Source organism: Trichosurus vulpecula, chromosome 3 (assembly GCF_011100635.1).
Source record: "Trichosurus vulpecula isolate mTriVul1 chromosome 3, mTriVul1.pri, whole genome shotgun sequence".
Taxonomy (NCBI): Eukaryota; Metazoa; Chordata; class Mammalia; order Diprotodontia; family Phalangeridae; genus Trichosurus; species Trichosurus vulpecula.
The window spans coordinates 102,954,041-102,972,475 of record NC_050575.1 but is presented as its reverse complement, the minus strand read 5'-3'; the positions used below and the strand labels follow the sequence as shown (position 1 = coordinate 102,972,475).

At 38.9% G+C, this 18,435-nt stretch overlaps 1 protein-coding gene across 5 annotated transcripts in view; it reads left to right on the top strand.

The window, feature by feature from the left end:
* The window catches only part of SAMHD1 (SAM and HD domain containing deoxynucleoside triphosphate triphosphohydrolase 1), an 80,255-nt gene that overhangs the window by 29,161 nt on the left and 32,659 nt on the right, over window positions 1-18,435 (top strand). For all 5 annotated transcript variants that reach the window (XR_005009883.1, XM_036750222.1, XM_036750221.1 and 2 more), the window contains 8 exons: window positions 1,145-1,245; window positions 1,365-1,473; window positions 2,289-2,380; window positions 5,533-5,648; window positions 7,985-8,124; window positions 11,649-11,744; window positions 12,508-12,612; window positions 13,180-13,317. Coding sequence is in view for 4 of the 5 variants with exons in the window: in XM_036750222.1 (XP_036606117.1) it covers window positions 1,145-1,245; window positions 1,365-1,473; window positions 2,289-2,380; window positions 5,533-5,648; window positions 7,985-8,124; window positions 11,649-11,744; window positions 12,508-12,612; window positions 13,180-13,317 (897 nt within the window). In the remaining variant the exon portion in view is untranslated. The remainder of the gene's footprint in view (window positions 1-1,144; window positions 1,246-1,364; window positions 1,474-2,288; window positions 2,381-5,532; window positions 5,649-7,984; window positions 8,125-11,648; window positions 11,745-12,507; window positions 12,613-13,179; window positions 13,318-18,435) is intronic.

Sequence of the window (18,435 nt, the reverse complement as noted above, 5' to 3'; positions counted from 1 at the left end):
AAAGTCTCCCAGCATAACGGCAGGAGCTGGGAAGGAGAGAAAAATAGTGAACTGGGGATTCCCTCGTGAGAAAAGAGGGCAAGTTAACTTGGGATCACTACGTCCCTGATAAGAAGTGGTCTCATGCCTTCTGTATTTAAAATACAGAATAATGGTGTCTGGTTAGGGCTTATATTTGGGCGAGCTCACTCCCTTACGCTGTCAGTTTAAAGTTGCCTTCATCATATTAGTAAGTTTCTTTACTAAATATATTCTTACTGGTTCCTATATATACTTCATCCTGGGTCTTAAGCCATGAACAGGAAAGTCTCATTGAATAGGCTTAGTTGGCTTTTCTCTTATGTCTTTTCTTTTCTTCTAAAGTCCCTACCTTTCATCAAAAATACTGTTAAAAATAGCATCTGTGTTTTCTGTCCTCCCTTCCCCGACAATCTCAGTTTTCTACCTGTGGAAAGTTTCATAATCCTTAGATTGTTTCTAAATTCTTAGTACCTTAGTGCTTATGGAGTTTCTTAACCTGGGGTCTATGGACCCCAAAGGGAGACATGAACTTTTTTTGTATTATTTTGACAATTATATTTCAATAAAATTTGTTTCCTTTATTATCCTATGTGTTTTATTTTATGTATTTTAAACTGCTATTCTGAAAAGGAATCCATAATTTCTCAAGACTTCTGAAGGGAGCCATGACATCTGAAAGGTTAAGAACCCCATTTCTAATGATACTATATGACTCACTAGAAAGAAATCCTTAGGTTTGACAGGTATTGAGAAATTCTGATACCTTCCCTAGAAATAGAACATAGCTCCTGATCATTCTTAGGAAGTTGACATGGTTGCCTCCATAGCCTTTAGCACAGAGTACTGACCACCATGGTTCCTGTGGGTAATAATGGCCATCTTCACTTACAGTCATGCCTATTGATGCTCACTATTCACAGGATGAGTAAGAGGTGAGGCTGGGGAAAGAAGGAACGTGTGTGTAAAAGCCCTTTCATGCATTTTAAAATCTGGCACCATAAACAGAAAAGGCTGTTATGTAAATAATTGTCTCTTTTGTAAGATTGCTTTGCCGCCATATCTGTAAGTGTAACATAAATCCATGATTAAGACTAAATCTGCTCTTCCCTGGGTTTTCTTCCAGTGGCCGTATAAAGGGCGACCTGAAGAGAAAAACTTTCTTTATGAAATAGTGGCTAATAAACGCAATGGCATTGATGTGGATAAATGGGATTATTTTGCCAGGTACACGTTGAACATTTCACAAGAGTTGTCGTACTTTGACGAGTAACTTCATTGTTATTGTTTAAGGTGCACATTTCCTACTGACTTTTTTCAGTTCCATTTCTTTGGAATCTTTTTAGGGATTGCCACCATCTTGGAATTCAAAATAATTTTGACTATAAGCGCTTTATTAAGTTTGCCCGTGTATGTGAAGTAGATAAGAAGAAGCATATTTGCACCAGAGACAAGGTAAAGTGTTTGAGAGAGAAGCAGTCAAGAAAGAAGGGGATTCGGTTGTTCCTGTTTACAAATTGAGGGTTGGGGGAGTAGCACAGCTTTTTGTAAGCACTTTTAGTCATTTGCTCTTTTGTTTAGCACTGCTAAAGGCTCTTTTAAAAATTAGTAAAACATTGGAAAGTATTCGCAGCTTTTGTTAATGATTATTTTCACCACCCTGCATTTATTTGGCGTGCTCTGTGAAGAGAAGTCACATACATAACTGTTTAATTTGCCTTTGTGAGATACACACACACACACAACACACACACACACGTACACACGTGTGTTGTATGTGTATATAGACATATATCTATATGTATATGTGTGTGAATGTGTTTCTCATATGTGGGATTGTGCTGTAATAAAACCTTGGAACAAATATTTAAATATGTTATTAACAGAGTATTTAGGTCATCTTGGTGGATAAGTATTAAAAAGTTAGGAGCAAGCCAATGAATCACAGATCTACCATCCCTCTATTAGTGGCACTTGGCTGGCATACACCTCATTCACTGTGTAGTGGAGAGGGTCAAAAGATCCAGGTCCAGATTTGATCTCTGCCGCATACACCTTGTGACTTTGGTTCGGTCATTACCTCCGAGAGCATGTTTTTAAAATGAAGGTGCTGAACTAGATCGCCTCTAAGGACCCTTCTTGCTCCAAATTCTGTGATCCTGGGATATCCTTGTTAAGCTTACACATGTTATTTGTGCCTGTCTTTGTCTCTTTTCTATTTTTCCTGCTTGTACACTGTATAAATTAGCATTTATTTCGCAATTCTCCAGGAAGTTGGAAATCTGTATGACATGTTCCATACACGCAACTGCCTACACCGAAGAGCTTACCAGCACAAAGTGGTCAACATCATCGAAACGATGTAAGGAATTTGCTCACTACTTCCCTACAAAATTTCCCATTGTGTATTTATCAAAGTGAATTGAATGTTGCACAGGTTCTGTTTGAGACCTATTTGAGGTTTTGACAATATTCAGATGAAATGAAAAGCAAGACGTATTTTAGATAGTTTATAGAGAGAGCCAGCCCAACTAATGAGAAAATGACTTGGAAGAACCAAAAATATAGAATATCTAAAAGAGCAAAGGAAACCGGGGTGGGGGGGGAAGGAATCAAGGGGAAATAGAAAGCCCTTTGAAATCATATCAAAGCTATTTAGTTCTAGTTTTTAAAAAATTAGAAAATAGATCACTGGAACAGACCACATAAAGCAGTTATTGTTGACCTGTGTTCGACTCTTCGTGACCTTGTGGACCATACTCTTCGTGGGGTTTCTTGGCAAAGATACTGGAGTGGTTTACCATTTCCTTCTCCAGTGGATTAAGGCAGACAAAAGTTAAGTGACTTGCCCAGGGTCACGTAGCTAGTAAGCAACTCAGGCCAAATTTGAACCCAGGTCTTCCTGACTCTAAGCCCAGAGCTCTATCTACTGTGCCACCTAGGTGTCTCCTAAGATAAAGAAGACACAGATTCCTATTTCTTGGGGCAGCTAGGTGGCACAGCGAGTATAGCACCAGCCCTGGAGTCAGGAGGACCTGAGTTCAAATCCGGCCTCAGACGCTTGACACACCTTACTAGCTGTGTGACCCTGGGCAAGTCACTTAACTTCTGTTTGCCCACATTTCCTTATCTGTAAAATGGGAATAATAATCGCACCTGCTTTCCAGGCTTATTGTGAGGATGAAATGAGATGATAATTGTAAAGCCCTTAGCACAGTGCCTGGCACATGGTGAGCGCTGGATAAATGGTAGCTAAAATTATTGTTATTACTATCATTATTATTAATTATTATTGTTACACCATAAAGAAATTAGCATCAGATCCATTGCCTTTCACAGCTACGTCGAGGGGGTAAATTCGTAACCAAGCTAGGTAGAGGGGAATGACAAAATAAAAATGGTAACCTTTGATTATCAGAACTGAAGCAACTAGAACAAGAGGGAAGTCAGCTAGGGGAGCCGTGTTTGTGTGAAGTGTCTGTGACGAGAACTTAGTGCCCAAGATGGTCTGTAGACAGCTGACAAATATGTGAGACCAAGAGCCATTCCCCAATAGATGAGTAAGTGGTCATATAATAGAAACAAACACTTCCCAAAAGAGGAGTTACCACCTATTAACAGCAATATAAAACAGCGTTCTAAATCCCTCAAATTAAGAGAAACACAAATAAAGCACCTCTAGGGTTTCACCTCACATGCAGCCAATGGAAAAAGATGGAACAGGATGAGAAGAACCGTTGTTGGAGGGGTTGTGTTAAAACAGGCACATTCATGCAGCGTTGCTGGAGCTGTGAACTGGTTTATCCATTCTGGAAAGTAATGAGGAATTATGCTAAGAAAATAATTCAAGTGATCCCATAACCCAGAGGTCTCATTGTTAGGCATATACTCCAAGGGGGTCAGTGACAGAAAGCAAGCCCTTACGTGCCCCCCAAATATTTATAACGGGATTTTTTTGTAGTTGTAAAGAATAGGAAACAGAGATGCCCACTGATTGGATCATGCTGGACAAATTGAGGTGTGTAGAAATACAGACTGTTATGGTGCTATAAAAAAAATGAATTTGAATACAGAGAGGCATGGAAGGAAGACAAACTGATGCAAAGTGAAATGAGTAGCACCAAGAAAACAATAAACACGATGACTACAACAATGAAAATGGAAAGAAAAAAATTGAAACTGAGAGCTATGAAATTATAATGATCATTATGGCTCCAGAGGGAAGCTATAGGAAGGTACCTCCATCCCATCTCTGCAAAGGTGTGAGCCTGTGGTGTGTGGAATGTTGCCCATCAGGCCAGACTTTCGATGTGTGGTTTAGTTTTGCATAACTGAATAGTTTTTTTAAACAACATAATAAACATAATTGTTTATCAGAATACTGGAATAGATCAAAGTGAGGTAGAGCTAACCGATACTTAACTCAGAGAAGGAATAGCGGCCATCGCCTGGCTTCTGTCAGCAGGGAAGTTGTTGATCCTTCTGCAACATAATAGGAGATGCAGCCAGTATAGTTGACCTCCCAAAATTAATGATAAAAATTGCCAAGATAACCAATTGTAAAATTGATCAATTTCAAGTTTTACATCCTCCCTCTGGCCCACTGACCTCTCTTCTTCTTCTCCATGTTAACACCCTGATAACTAGTGTTTGGTGGCTGAGTTTGATCTGACGTTAGACATTTAGTACATTTTGACTATTGGTATTAATGGATCTTATGGCTCATAACACTCAGATCGCTTGACTTTGGTTTTAATGGTTAATTTGGTCACATTAATCTCTATTTTTACATTTTCCCCATCCTGTGTCGTGACTGAACAAATTGTCCTGCCTGTTTGGCCTTGATGCTTTGTGATGTTTTCTGGAGGCTTCCTGGGCCTGCATACATGGGTCTGGCAGGATGGTAATTGGTTGCTTAATGGGACAGAGACCCCTTTTTCCTTGGAAAGTTCTTTAAGAAAGCAGCCTTCAAGCACAAAGGCCCCTAGAAATAGGAATAAGTTACTTAAGAACTGAAATGAGTTCTTTTTTAAAATTTTTTTCCCAATTACATGTGAAAGCAATTCTTAACATTTTTTTTAAATTTTGAGTACCAAATTCTCTCCTTTCTTTTCTCTACTCCCGCTTCATTGAGAAGGCAAGCAGTTTGATATAGGTTATACATGTGCATTCATGCAAAACATATTTCCATATTAGTCATGTTGTGAAAGAAAACAAAAAACAAACAAAAAAAAGTAAAAAACAGAATGCTTGAGTCTGCATTCAGTTGGAACAAGAGTTCTTTTTATTGATGCTTATTGCTTTCATGTCACATTCATTTCCAGCTTTATCTCCCCCCCCCCCCCACTTTTCCTTGTAACAGAGATTGAATAGAAAGTTCAGTAAAACCAGCTTACAAATGAGCTGTTGTGATAACATGACAGCATCTGCATAAGGTTCCACACCCATAGTCCCCCACCCAGAAGTGAAAGGGGGAGGGCACTTTCATACATTGTATAAATTAATTCTCAACAGGATTACGGAAGCCTTCCTTAAAGCAGATCCCTACATACAAATAGAAGGTGCTGAGGGGAAAAAGTACAAGCTTTCTACAGCAATTGATGATATGGAAGCCTACTCTAAACTTACAGGTGAGATCTAGAATGTATTTAGTTCAACCCAGATCCAATATAGGCAATCAGTCCTCAACTTAGAAATTGATTCTACTTGAAAAGACTGTTGGTTTTTTTTTCCAATTCAAAAAGTGATTTGCTATAGAAACAACATTATAAATGGTAATTAGGTTCCCAGGCCAGCGCTAAAGCTCATCAAATCCGTAATGTGTTTGGTCGATAAGTGCTATAGACCTTATGTCAGTACTTTGGAAGATGTGTAACTTAATATCTGTGGCAGTTGTCCCAGTAGATAGAAGGCTGGACTTCTGAGTCAGGAAGAACAGAGTTAACCTCCTCTCTCAGACACTTAGTAGCTGTGTGACCCTGGGCAAGTCACTTAAGTCTGCCTCACTTTTCTTATCTGTAAAACGGGGATGATAGCAGCACCAACCTCCCAGGGTTGTTATTAAGGTCAAGTGAGATAAAATATAAAGTGTTTTATAAAGCTTTAAGTGCTGTGTTCTTCTGTGCTTCCAGTAGGCTGTTTTTAAGTTATTTTGGCTGCTAAAAAAATTTTATCACTTGGTAGCCAAGCTTCCATTGATGCCTATATCTGAGCTTAGCTCAGCTGGTTTATGCAGCAGAGTCCACCCCTGGGTCCATATCTGAAGCCTTTGTATCCTTAGACCTTTGCAACATCTCGAGTACACACCCCTTCTCTCCTCTGACGCTGCCACCACTCTGGTGCAGGCTTTCATTGCCTCGCACATGGGTTATCACATGCTTCAAGTCTTTCCCCACCTCAGTCCGTCCTCCGTTGAATCACTAAAGTGATTTTCCTAAAATAAAAGTCTGATCATAATCATTCTGTCTTCCCTTAACCCCCCACCCCAACTCAATAAATTCCAGTGGCTCCCTATTGCCTCCAGAAGCAAATCTAAAGTACTCTATTTGGCATTCAAAGCCCTTAATTGAGCTAGCCCCTTCCTACCTTTCTGGTCTTTTTACACCTTACTCCCAAACATGTACTCTTCAGTTCAGTGACATTGGCTTCCCATTCCATGAACAAGGGACTCCATCTCTTGACTCTGGGCAGTCCATGCCTGGAACCCTCCTTCTATACTGACCTCCCTGACATTCCCACCCTCTGTAGGACGCCTTCCCCAACCCATCTTAATTCCAGTGCTCTCCCTCCTACTTATTTCCCAAATTTTCCTTGTGATTAGCTTGCTTTATGTATATTTGTTTGCTTGTCTTCTCCCTTTCATTGTAAACTTCTTGAAGGCAGGGACTGTCTTTTGCCTCTTTATGTATTCCAGTGCTTGGCACATAGGAGGTACTTAATAAATGTTTATTGAATTGAATAATGTAGGACCTGCCAGAGATTATGCTCACAGCAAAAGCTTCCCAAAACATAGGGTCACTTCCATGCCATTGGAAGACAACTTTAGTGGAGGTCTAACCACATACCCAGCATTTATAACATTGTTTCTATAGGAAACTGTGTTCCAAGATCCAATTAGGGATGCCAGGAACACAGAATACACCAAAGCCATGGTGGTGAAAAGGAAGAAGCATTGAGGCCACGTTGACTTCAACTCCTCAAGTGCTTTCAATGTCTAAAAAGACCCCAGCTGCAGTTGAAGTCATGGAAAAGGAGGTGGACTTTCCCAGTGTTCTGATGAGAGTCTCTCTTAAGCTTTCTGTTAATTAGAGGAAGCATGATCCTCAACTTGGATCTGACCAGAAATGTAAAATGCTTCATTAGAAAGCTGAAGTTAACCGTTGTTCTTTCTTAAAAAAAAAAATGGACCCTAAGCACCTGTAGAAACCCCCTAACACAAGATCATTATCAGAACCTTGCTTTCTTCTAACCTTGTGATGAGTCATAAAGGAACACTAGAAAAATAAGTGAGAACGATATCTTCTTCCCAGCCCAGAAAACCTTGGTTTGGCGGTAGCTCTAAAAGGTGAGAAATGTTGTATCAGAGATAAGAAAATGGGGGAGTAGAAAGACTGATGGACTTAGGCAACAGAATACCTAGGATTCAAGTCCTTGCCCTGACCAACATTTCGAGTCGTTCAGGCTCTTCGAACCTGAGGTTCCTCGTTAATAAAATGGGCATGATAACACTTTAGGCCTTAGGCTTTATGAGGAAGACACTTTGTAAAATGAAAAGCGCTGCTGTCATCACATAAAGCTGAGGAGAAGCGTGTTATTAACACTGTGGACTTTGGTGCCGATACTAGAGCATGAATCAAGGAACCGGAACTCCCAGACTATCGTTATTAATACATTATCGTTATTAATACATTATTAATACATTGAGTTTGGGATAGGAGGATGTGAATTGTCATTTTGATTTTGGCAGATAACATTTTTCTGGAGATTTTGCACTCTAGTGATCCCAGATTGGCTGAGGCGCGAGAGATTTTACACAAAGTCGAATGTCGTAAACTATACAAGTTTGTGGGCGAGACTCAGCCTACAGGGGGAAAGAAGATTAGAATGGTAAGTGGAGAAAGTGGTAACTCTCACCGTTAGTGGGGTGCTTTAACACCCTTCAAACTGCCCACACAAACCTTGATTTTAAATTTGTCAGTGTGGGTTTCTGATTTGTAGATGATTAATAGTGGTCCTCTTAATGTAACTATCGTCATCCCAGTCTCTAGTATCAGATAATACATGATCAAAGAAAATCTTAACTATATTAAATCAGATAACCTTCTCAGTCTGTTTCTATTCTTGCACTGTTTCTACATTTTCCAGTTTAGATGTCCACATCTCATTCTCCCAGCGGATGACCTCAAAGAGTTCTCTTTCAATTAGACAGAAGTGACTCTGCCTACCATAATAGTTGGAGACAAATTTTCCCAAAATTTGTTTTGTTGTTAGGTTTATGCCAGTAGAGGTCAGCCCAATCCCTGTGTAGGTGCCAGAATTCACCAGTGTCACCAAGTGCATTTTTCTCTGAAATTTTGTAACAAAATTTTTTCTTTGCTGGTTAATTTGCATGCCCCTCTGTGTCTATTCTGTGGCATTTTAGGTCCTTCTAAGAATATATTGAAGAATCTGAATTCATAATGCCATTTTCCCCTTCTGAACTTTGCATCATGAGCTAGGTCATGAAACAGTCTGAAAATAGCCCGCTATCTGTCAGTTTGGTTTATACTGTTTTTCCTCTGTTTTAAGCTGTTGGTGAGATCTTAGCCCAGCTCCCCTCAAGCTTGGTCTGAAGCTGAGCTCCTTAGACTTCACTGCCATCTTGATTTTTATTTGGCTGCCCCAACCATCTGATCACAGACCTTAAGTAGAGTGTTCTCTCTGCATGGGGAGCAGCTGAGTAGATCTGAGTTGAATTAAATGTCATGGCTGATGGAAGAATGAGGGACAAAACTTTCAGAAGTTCACAAGAGGTCCTGTACCACCAGTCAGTGTCTAAAAATCCTGAAACATGGGGGCTGTGCTACCAGAAGCCCACACTCAGTTTTAAAAGTTTTATAAGACTTTAATCTATTGTCATATTTTTCTTCATGCAGTAACTAATATTTCACTGCATAGGCATTGGGTCCACATTTCACCAGGTTTCTTTTATTCCTACATTTAATAAGAAACATCCTCCTCCCCCCCCCCACGCCTCATTTACCTACCATGTGACAGATAATTAACAATAACTGAGGGAAAAATTCTGAGTTGTACAATTTACTAGAAAAACAGGCATACTGAATGGGTCAGTGGACTCCCTGGTCAGTTCAGAGACCCTGAATAACAGATAGTGAGATAGATTCTTATGTATTAAAAACAAATAAGACTACTTAACGGAAAGAAAACAGGTGATCTAATTAATAATTGAAGGAAAGATTAGGGAGATTCCAGATTGGGAGAAGGAGAATGAACAGGTGCAATTCCCTGAAATCAGAAAAAGAGATGTTTGTATACAGTCAAAGGAACATGGAAACAACAACTGGTTGACCAATACAGGTCTGGTTTTCAGATAAAACAGAGGGGTTGCTTAAGATGCGTAATTGTGAAAAAACTCCCCGTATCAGTCTTCAGTTCTGATTGGATTTCTGGTTAAATTAACCTAGGTTCTTAGTTAAAGGTCCCTAAGCAACAGCTAGAGGTGGTCCAGCTTGCCACCCATGCTGGGCCAGGTTCAATGCAATGAAGTTTTTTTCCCACAATTCTCATAATTGAATACAATTTTCTCGCAAGACAGAAATTGGACTAGACCCATAATTGGATAGAAAGGGAATTGAACCAGATCCAGAATTGAGTCACAAGATGGAGTTGCTGAAGTTCACTCAATTCCCACAATTCCCTCAATTATCTATTTTTTAAAATGTATTGATGACTTTTTTTTAACATCACAATTATTTCTGAATATGCCCCCCTCCTTTCCCAAGTTGAACTCTCTCTTGTAACAAGGAAAAGTAATTAAAAACAACTAGTATAGTGATTTTATCTGACTGTGTATGTGACAGTTGTATCTTTCTGCCTCTGCCAAGAGGAAGAACTACCCCATTTATCTTATGGTGTCTTAGGACATCCTGAGATACCAATGCCTAATTCATTTCCATAAACATTACATGCCTACTACATTTAAGGTGCTGTTTGGCATTGGGGTTGCAAAGATTTTTTTTAATGATATTACATCCTCTAGGAGTTCGTAGGACAGGTGTCCTAATAAGTCTGAGAAAACGAGGAAAGGGGAGAAGAAACCTTAGGGGCAAAGGAGACATTCATAATGCTCTAAAACATTTAAGGAAGGAAAGATCTTGCCCAGTTTGGTCTAGGAATAAGGAGTGAGCAGGAGGGATTGATTATAGATGGCCTTATGGAGGAAGTAGCATCTGAACTAGAACTTAAAGGGAGAGATTTTTCTATATATTTTTTCATGTCATCTACATTTTCTACTGTGTCCCTTTCCCCATCCCCTTCCAGAGAAAGAAAGGTTCAACCAAACTAACTGGCAGGTGGAAAAGTCTAGCATTACCTGTTGGGTACCCAACTTGTGATCGGCTCCCACCTCTGCAAAGGGGAGGTGTCATATCATATCTCTCTTTTGGGGCCTAGTCCGAATTTCATACCTTTCAGTTTTGTGTTGTTCTTTCTGTTTATATTGTAGTCATTGACTATATTATCCTGGTTTTGTGTATTTTGTTTTGCATCCATTCATATAAGTCTTTTCTTTAAAACAAACAAAAAAACCCTTTTATTTATTTTTGTTCTGAACTTTAACAAATACCAGATAGATTGGGACATGCATATATGTAATAGAACAGAAAAATAGAACTGTATTGAAATTACAAAGCTCTATTAGGCACAGATTATATAATAAGATCAACCTTTAGCTTTCAAAGCTGTCCTGCCTGGCTGCTTCTCTTTCTTGCCTTGTTCTTTTCTCTCCATTTAAAAAAAGATACCTCAGTACCCTCTTTTGCTTTTTTTCTCCTACCCTATCCCTGTACCCCTTCATCTTCCCATTTTCCCTACCCCCCCCCAACCATTAGAAAAGTATAGGAAATATACATAGTCAACTTCCACATTGGCTGTATCCAAGAATGCTATTTAAAATCTTTTCATACTTCTCCTTACTCACTGTTTTCACTGTTTCTTATAGGAGAGCATTACTACATTACATTCATGCATCACCATTTGTTTAATTATCTCCCCGTCGATGGGCATCTACTTTGTCTCCATTTCTTTGCCACTATGAAAAAATACTGGTCTAAATATTTTTGTTCATTGAGGTCTTTCTTTTTGGCAATAACTGTCTTGGAGTATATGCCAAGCAGTAGAAATTTCTTCGTCTAAGGTATAGCTATTTTAGTCCCTCTGTTCTCATAAGAGAGGGATTTTAATGTGTTGGAGAGAGGAGGGAGTACATTCCAGACATTGGGTAAAGCGTATGGGCGACAGGGGGAAGAGTTACATGACAAAAGACCTGTGAATGTGCTTGTGAGCAGTATAAACTATCTGTCACAGGTTAAGCTGTCTTTTGACTAATACATTCAAAATAATTTCTTTCCCAGGAAGAGTATGATCAACTCCCAAAAGATGTTGCTGCTTCCGTACCGCGGGGTATAGCCCTGAAAGCTGAATTAAAGGCTGAAGATTTCATAGTTGATGTAAGTTGCTGGCACTGTGATACATTAACAAACATTTCTCAAGACTGTCTAAGAGAGTAGCTGTGAGCTGCTTACAGTTGGCCGCCTGTCATTTAGTCTGTTACCATTTCGGGTAGCTTAGAAGTGTGACATTTTTACCTATTCTGACCTTCCATTCTATAATCGTTTTGTTCTGCTTGGAATGAAAGGGCTGTGCGCTTCGCTGCCCGTACCAGGCAGCATATCTGGAGCGTGCATTGGGCTGGATGGGTTGTCATTTAGCTTAGTCACTTACACGGGTTTATAAGAATTGTTTTTACTTTTATGACAGATTGTTGATCATCTCTAGGACAGTATTTGACAAAATACCCTTTGTCAGAAGAACAAACTCAATTATAACGTCATTCCTTAAAGGGAAATCCAACTTGTTTTAACACACAATTTGCAGGACTTCGTTGAAATGAAAAGCAAGGACTATCTCTGTATTTCTCATCTCATAGCCAAAGGAAATGATAGAATGACAGACACTTATACTTACTCCGCCAAGTGATAGTATCCACTATGCTTCTAGGAAGCTTTTATCAGGCTTAAAAAAAATCCCTTTGGGTCATTTTTAGCCGAATATTTCTGTTACGTTTATATATTTATATTTACACTCTGTTGTTCTGTTGGTTTTTGTCATGATGATGGGCGGTATTCCTTGGCTTGCCTCACTAAGCTCCATTAGTGATATAGTAATATTCCTACTGCTGTTGGGTAACTTTTACTTTTTTCTTCTGTCAAGGTTATTGACATGGATTATGGGATGAAAGAAAAAAATCCTATTGATAATGTTCGTTTCTATTGCAAGAGTGACCGAAGTAAAGCAGTCATGATTACAAAGGATCAGGTAAACACCGAAATTAAGTAAAAAGAAGCCTGCTGGTGTGACATCTGGCAGGTCTGTGTGTCTGTCAGTGACATTTTTAATGCAATTCAGAATAGTTTGATTTTTTTTTATCTCTTCATAGAGATGTATTTTATTATGAATTGTGGGACATAATATTTCGAAAAGGAAATAATGGAGTGGGTTTTTTTAAAATACCATTAGTGATAGTATATGAGGCAGCTAGGTGGCTCAGTGGCTAGAGGGCTGGGCCTAGAGTCAGGAAGACCTGAGTTTAAATCCTGCCTCAAATACTTACTAACTGTGTGACCCTGGGCAAGTCGCTTAACTTCCGTTTGCCTTAATCTACTGCAATAGGAAATGGCAAACCACTCCAGTGTCTTTGCCAAGAAAACCTCATGGACAGTGTTGGCAGGATATGGTCCATGGGGTCACAAAAGAGTCAGGTACAATTGATTGGCTGAACAACAACAGTGTCAAAGTGGGGACATAGTTGGCAGGGAGATTTAGTGTCTTACCTGTTTTGTTATTCTTTCAAGAAAGAAATGATGGAATATTTCTTTTGAAAAGGTTTCACAGCTTCTACCAGAAAAATTTGCTGAACAGCTTATCCGAGTATACTGTAAGAAAACAGATAAGCAAAGTTTAGATGCTGCCAGTAAATATTTTGTTCAGTGGTGCATGAACAAAAACTTCACCAAACCACAGGTAAGTTGTTTATTACTCTTTCTTAAGTAACTTCCTTCTACAAGTCCCGAGATAGAAGGGTCATTGCTCTGACCTTCTTCTCATACCTTTGGAATCTGACAAAGCTGTTATTTAAGTCTAATTTATTTGATTATCATTTTAAATGTATGAAATTTTTATTTTTTCTTTTTTAAATGTAGAAACACGGGTATGACTTTAGTGAGGGTGTTAATGGAGACGTGATGAGCTACCATCCACCCAAAATCCTGTCTCTAAACCTCTTCATTGATAATCTTTTGGAATAAAAGTTGTCTTTCCTAGATATATCTTTCCTTACCTTCTCTTCCACCTTCTTTGATTTGGCTTCTGCCCCACCAGTCTACTTAAACTGACTTCTTGAAGGATCCTAATCATCAAATCTAGTGGCCTTTTTTCAGTCCTCATCCCCCTTAACCACTCTGTCACATTTGACATTGTTGAGTTTCTCATCTCCTGCCTGCAGACATGCCAAAGTGTCATGTTTGTAATAAAAGTAAAGACACTTGTTTAAACCTCTATAATTTAAAACACTAAAATTACAACCCCTCCAGCCCAACCCATGCTTCATCCTTTTCACAGCCAAATTCCTAGAAAAAGCCGTCTGTACTCCTGGCCTCGACTTCCCACTCACTTCTTAACCCCACGGCATTCTGGCTTCTGTTCCAGCCACTCCACTAAAACTGCTTTCCCAAAAAAAAAGCAGGAACGTTTTCTCAGTCCTTAACCTTCTTGACGTCTTAGTGTTTGAAACTGCTGACTTTCTAAGTACTCTCTCTTCCCTGAGGTTTTGTTTTGCTGTTGTATTGTGAATCATTTCCTGTTTGTTTGGCCATTTCTCAATCTTTTTTGCAAGTTCATCATGTCCTACAAATTGTGTGTGTGTGTGTGTGTGTACACCCCAAGGCTGTGTCTTGGGTCTTTTATTCTGGACCCTCTCAATCTCATTAGCTCACATGGATTCAGTTAACATCTCTGTCTAGATATTTCCCGTATTTGGCCCTTATCCCTCCTGTGAGCTTTGGTACAGAATCTGCAACTTCCTGCTGGACATGTTCATCTGGATGTGTCCCATAGACATCTCAAGGTCAGTATGTTAAGAACAAAACTCATCTTTTCCCCTAAATTCTCCCCTCTTTCTAATCTCCCCATTTTTGTCAATTATATCATAATCCTAGTTACCTAGGGTTGCATCCTAGGGGTCACCATGCTTGACCCTTTATTCTCACTCAGCCCTCCCCCCACCTGGTGCCTAAGCAGTTACCAATTCCTGGCACATAGTAGGTACTAAATAAGTGCTTGCTGACTGACTGGCCAGCCCTTCTACTAGATATTTTCTCTTCTCTATGCCTCACTTCAGAAATGCAATACTCTGGTTCTCCTGCCTCTCTCAACTCTCTTCTGTCACCTTTTCTGGTTCCTCTTTTTCTTTCTGAGCCTTTAGGGTAGGTATTTCTTCACGGTTCTGCCCTTATTCCTCTTTTCATCTAACACCTTCTTTTACTTCTGTTGCTTCGGCTCCTAACTCTATTCAGATAATTCCCAAATCTGTTCTCTTTAATCTTATACCTGTATCTACCTGTTTCCCAGTGTCTGAACCTCCACAAGTTCAAAATCAAGCTTACTATCTTTATTCGTCAGTAGCAACGTTCTTCACCTTGTTCAAATGTCTGAAACCTTGGTGTTCTCTTTGAGTCTTCCCTTTCTGCAACCTCTCATATGTAGTCAGTTAAGTTCTGGTAAATCTATCTCTGCAACTTCTTTCAAATCTGGCCCCTCTTCTCTATTTCCATTGCTACTACCGTAGTGCTGGCCTTTATTACTATACATCTAGTTTGCTGAAGTAGCTTCCTAGCAGGTTTTTACATTTCCATTATTTGATCCCACCCCCCCCCCATCTATGCTTTATGCTTTCAGAAGAATTGTTATATATTGATCCAACTAACATTTTTCTTTTGCTGTTAGTTTTTAAGAAAAAACTTTTCAGTTAACAAGCCTTAATTTTCTCTCCCTCCTTGTCTCCTTCATTCAACCACAATGTGTGTGTGTGGGGGGTGGACAGAAAAAAACCCAAAACCCTTGTAACAGATGACCTTAGGTAAGCAAAACAAATTTCCCATGTTGGCCACATCCAAAAATGTACATTTCATTCTGTATCTTTGAGTCAGTCATCTTGGAAATAAGGCCTTTTTCAGAGAAAATTGGTTCCAAAGATTTTTTTCCCAGATAAGTGGTTTCCTTCTTATTGGTTCCTTTTTTCATTGGTTTTGTTTGTACAAAAAAAAATTTCATTTTAATTCCATTTTTCTGTTCAGAAGTCATCTGCTCCTCACTGCCTGCTGATTAAAATTCAGGTTCCTTTACTTGTCATTCAAGACGCTCTGTACTCTAGCACTGGCCTGCTTTTTCTCCTCTTACTTCTTGTCAGTCATCTTCCTACGACATGGGCTTTCGCCAAATTGGACTACTCTCTTCTCACCGAATATGCTTGGTGTTTTCCTATTCACACAGAGCTTTATGCCTACTTCTCCTTTCACCTACTGAATTCTTAAGTAGCCTTTAAAGTCCACTCACCTTCACTGCCTGTATGAAGCTTTCCCTTCTCCTCCATTAACAACCTTGTCAATACCCAACTCAGAAATGTAGAAGTGAAATTCCACATACAGACATGAAATACTATTTTTTAAAAGTGCTAGAATGCTAACTCGTGTGGCACTTCTGAAGGTTTACAAGATACTTTCCTCAAAATGACCTCATAATTTAGTGCAAGTATTCTTATCTCCATTGTACAACAGATGAGGAATCTGAAATATTAAGTGACTTGCCTCTGATCACATAGAAAGTTGCTAGGGTGTGATTTGAAACTTGGACTCTTGATACCAGGTCAGTTAAAGGATGAAGAAACTGACTTCAGAGAAGAAAAGTATCTTGCTCAAAGCCACATCAATATGAGTCTCTTGATTCCTTGCTCATTGATCTTTCCATCATATTGCACTAATGACCATGAGTCACAAAATGAGTGATGCAGGCCATCTAGAAAAGAGTGAAATTTAATATGGAAATAAATGTTAAAATTAATAAAGTATCATTGGGGGTTTTTTTTAAGTAGGCATGTAAGTGTGCTCTAAGGCATACCTGCAGGCTACAGACCCTTGGCAACCCAAGAGTTACAGCAAGGGGTGTTTGATTCAATGTGCAATTCTATAAATAACTAAGCAGTTCTTCTGGGGACTGAAAAAATAATGTCTCAAACATATACATATTACTATTTTTCTTTTTTTAAAAAAAATTATTTCTTTTCCCAATTACATGTAAAAAAATTTTTTAACATTCATTTTTTAACATTTTGAGTTCCAAATTCTCTCCCTCCCCGGTCCCCTCATTGAGAGAGCAAGGGATTTGATATAGCTTATACATGTGTAGTCATGCAAAACTTATTTCTGTATTAGCCATGTTGTGAAAGAAACCAGACCCTTCCCCAACCAAAAAAAAGAAAGAACTTTTTTTAACATTTACTTCAATTTGCATTCAGAGTCCATCAGCTCTTTCTCTGGAAGTGAATAGTATTTTTCATCATGAGAAATTATCTTAGATCATTGTATTGCTGATGGTTATTCACAGTTGATCATCATATAATATTGCTGTTACTGTGTACACTCTTCTGGTTCTGCTCACTTCACTTTGCATCAGTTCATGTAAATTTTTCCAGGTTTTTCTGAAATCTGCCTGCTCATTATTTCTTATAGCACAGTAGTATTCCATTACATTCATATATCACAACTTGTTCAGCCATTCCCCAATTGATGGGCATCCCTTCAATTTCCAATTCTTTGCCCCCACTAAAAGAGCTGCTATAAATATTTTTTTACATATAGATCTTTTTCCTTTTTCTTTGGTCTTAATCTCTTTGGGATACAGAAGTAGCAGTGGCTTTGCTGGGTCAAAGGGTATGCACAGTTTTGTAGCCATTTGGGCATAGTTCCATATTGCTCTCCAGAATGGTTGGATCACTTCACAACTTGTGTTCCAGTTTTCCCACATCCCCTCCAACATTTGTCATCTTCCTTTTCTGTCATATTAGCCAATCTGATAGGTGTGAGCTGGTACCGCAGTTATTTTAATTTACATTTCTCTAATCTACAGTGATTCAGAATATTTTTTCACATGATGATTTTGACTTCTTCATCTGAAAACTACCTGTTCATATCTTTTGACCATTCAGCATTTGGAGAATGACTTGTGTTCTTATAAATTTGATTCAATTATATATTTGAGAAATGAGGCCTTTATCAGAGAAACTTGCTGTAAGAATTTTTCCACAGTTATGATTACTGTGTATTTCCCTCCATCCTATTTTCCCCTCCTTATCTTTCTCTCTCCTTTCTCTCTGTCCCTTCTCAAAATTATTTAGCTTCTGTCTACTGCCTCCTCCGTTCTGTCCTCCCTTCTATCACTCACCTGCCATCCCCTCATATCCCTCTCCTCTCCAGTGTCCCTGTAGGTTAAGAGAGATTTCTGTACCCAGCTGAATGTGTATGTTATTCCTTCTTTTGATACAGTTCCAACAAGAGTAAGGTTCAAGTCTTGTTCACCACCTCTACCCCCTGCCCATCTTCCTTTCCACTTTTTTAAAAGCCTTTTTGTGAGATAATTTACCCCATTCTACCTCTCCCTTTCCCCTTCTCTTAGTGGATTCCCTCTTTCTCACCTCTTAATTTATTTTTTTTTTATATAACATCCTATCATAATCAACTCACATCCATGTGTCCTCTGTCTATGTATACTGCTTCTAACTGCCCTAATAATGAGAGAGTTCTTAGGCATTACAAGTATCATCTTCCCATGTAGGAATGTAAACAGTTTAACCTTATTGAATTCCTTATGACGTCTCTTTCCTGTTTACCTTTTTATGTTTCTCTTCAGTCTTGTGTTTGAAAACCAAATTTTCTACTCAGATCTTGTCTTTAAATCAGCAGTGCTTGAAAAACCACTGTTTCATCAAATGTCTCCTTTTTTTCCCCTGAAGGATTTTACTCAGTTTTGCTGGGTAGGTGAATCTTGGTTATCATCCTAGCTCCTTTGCCCTCTGGAATATCATATTCC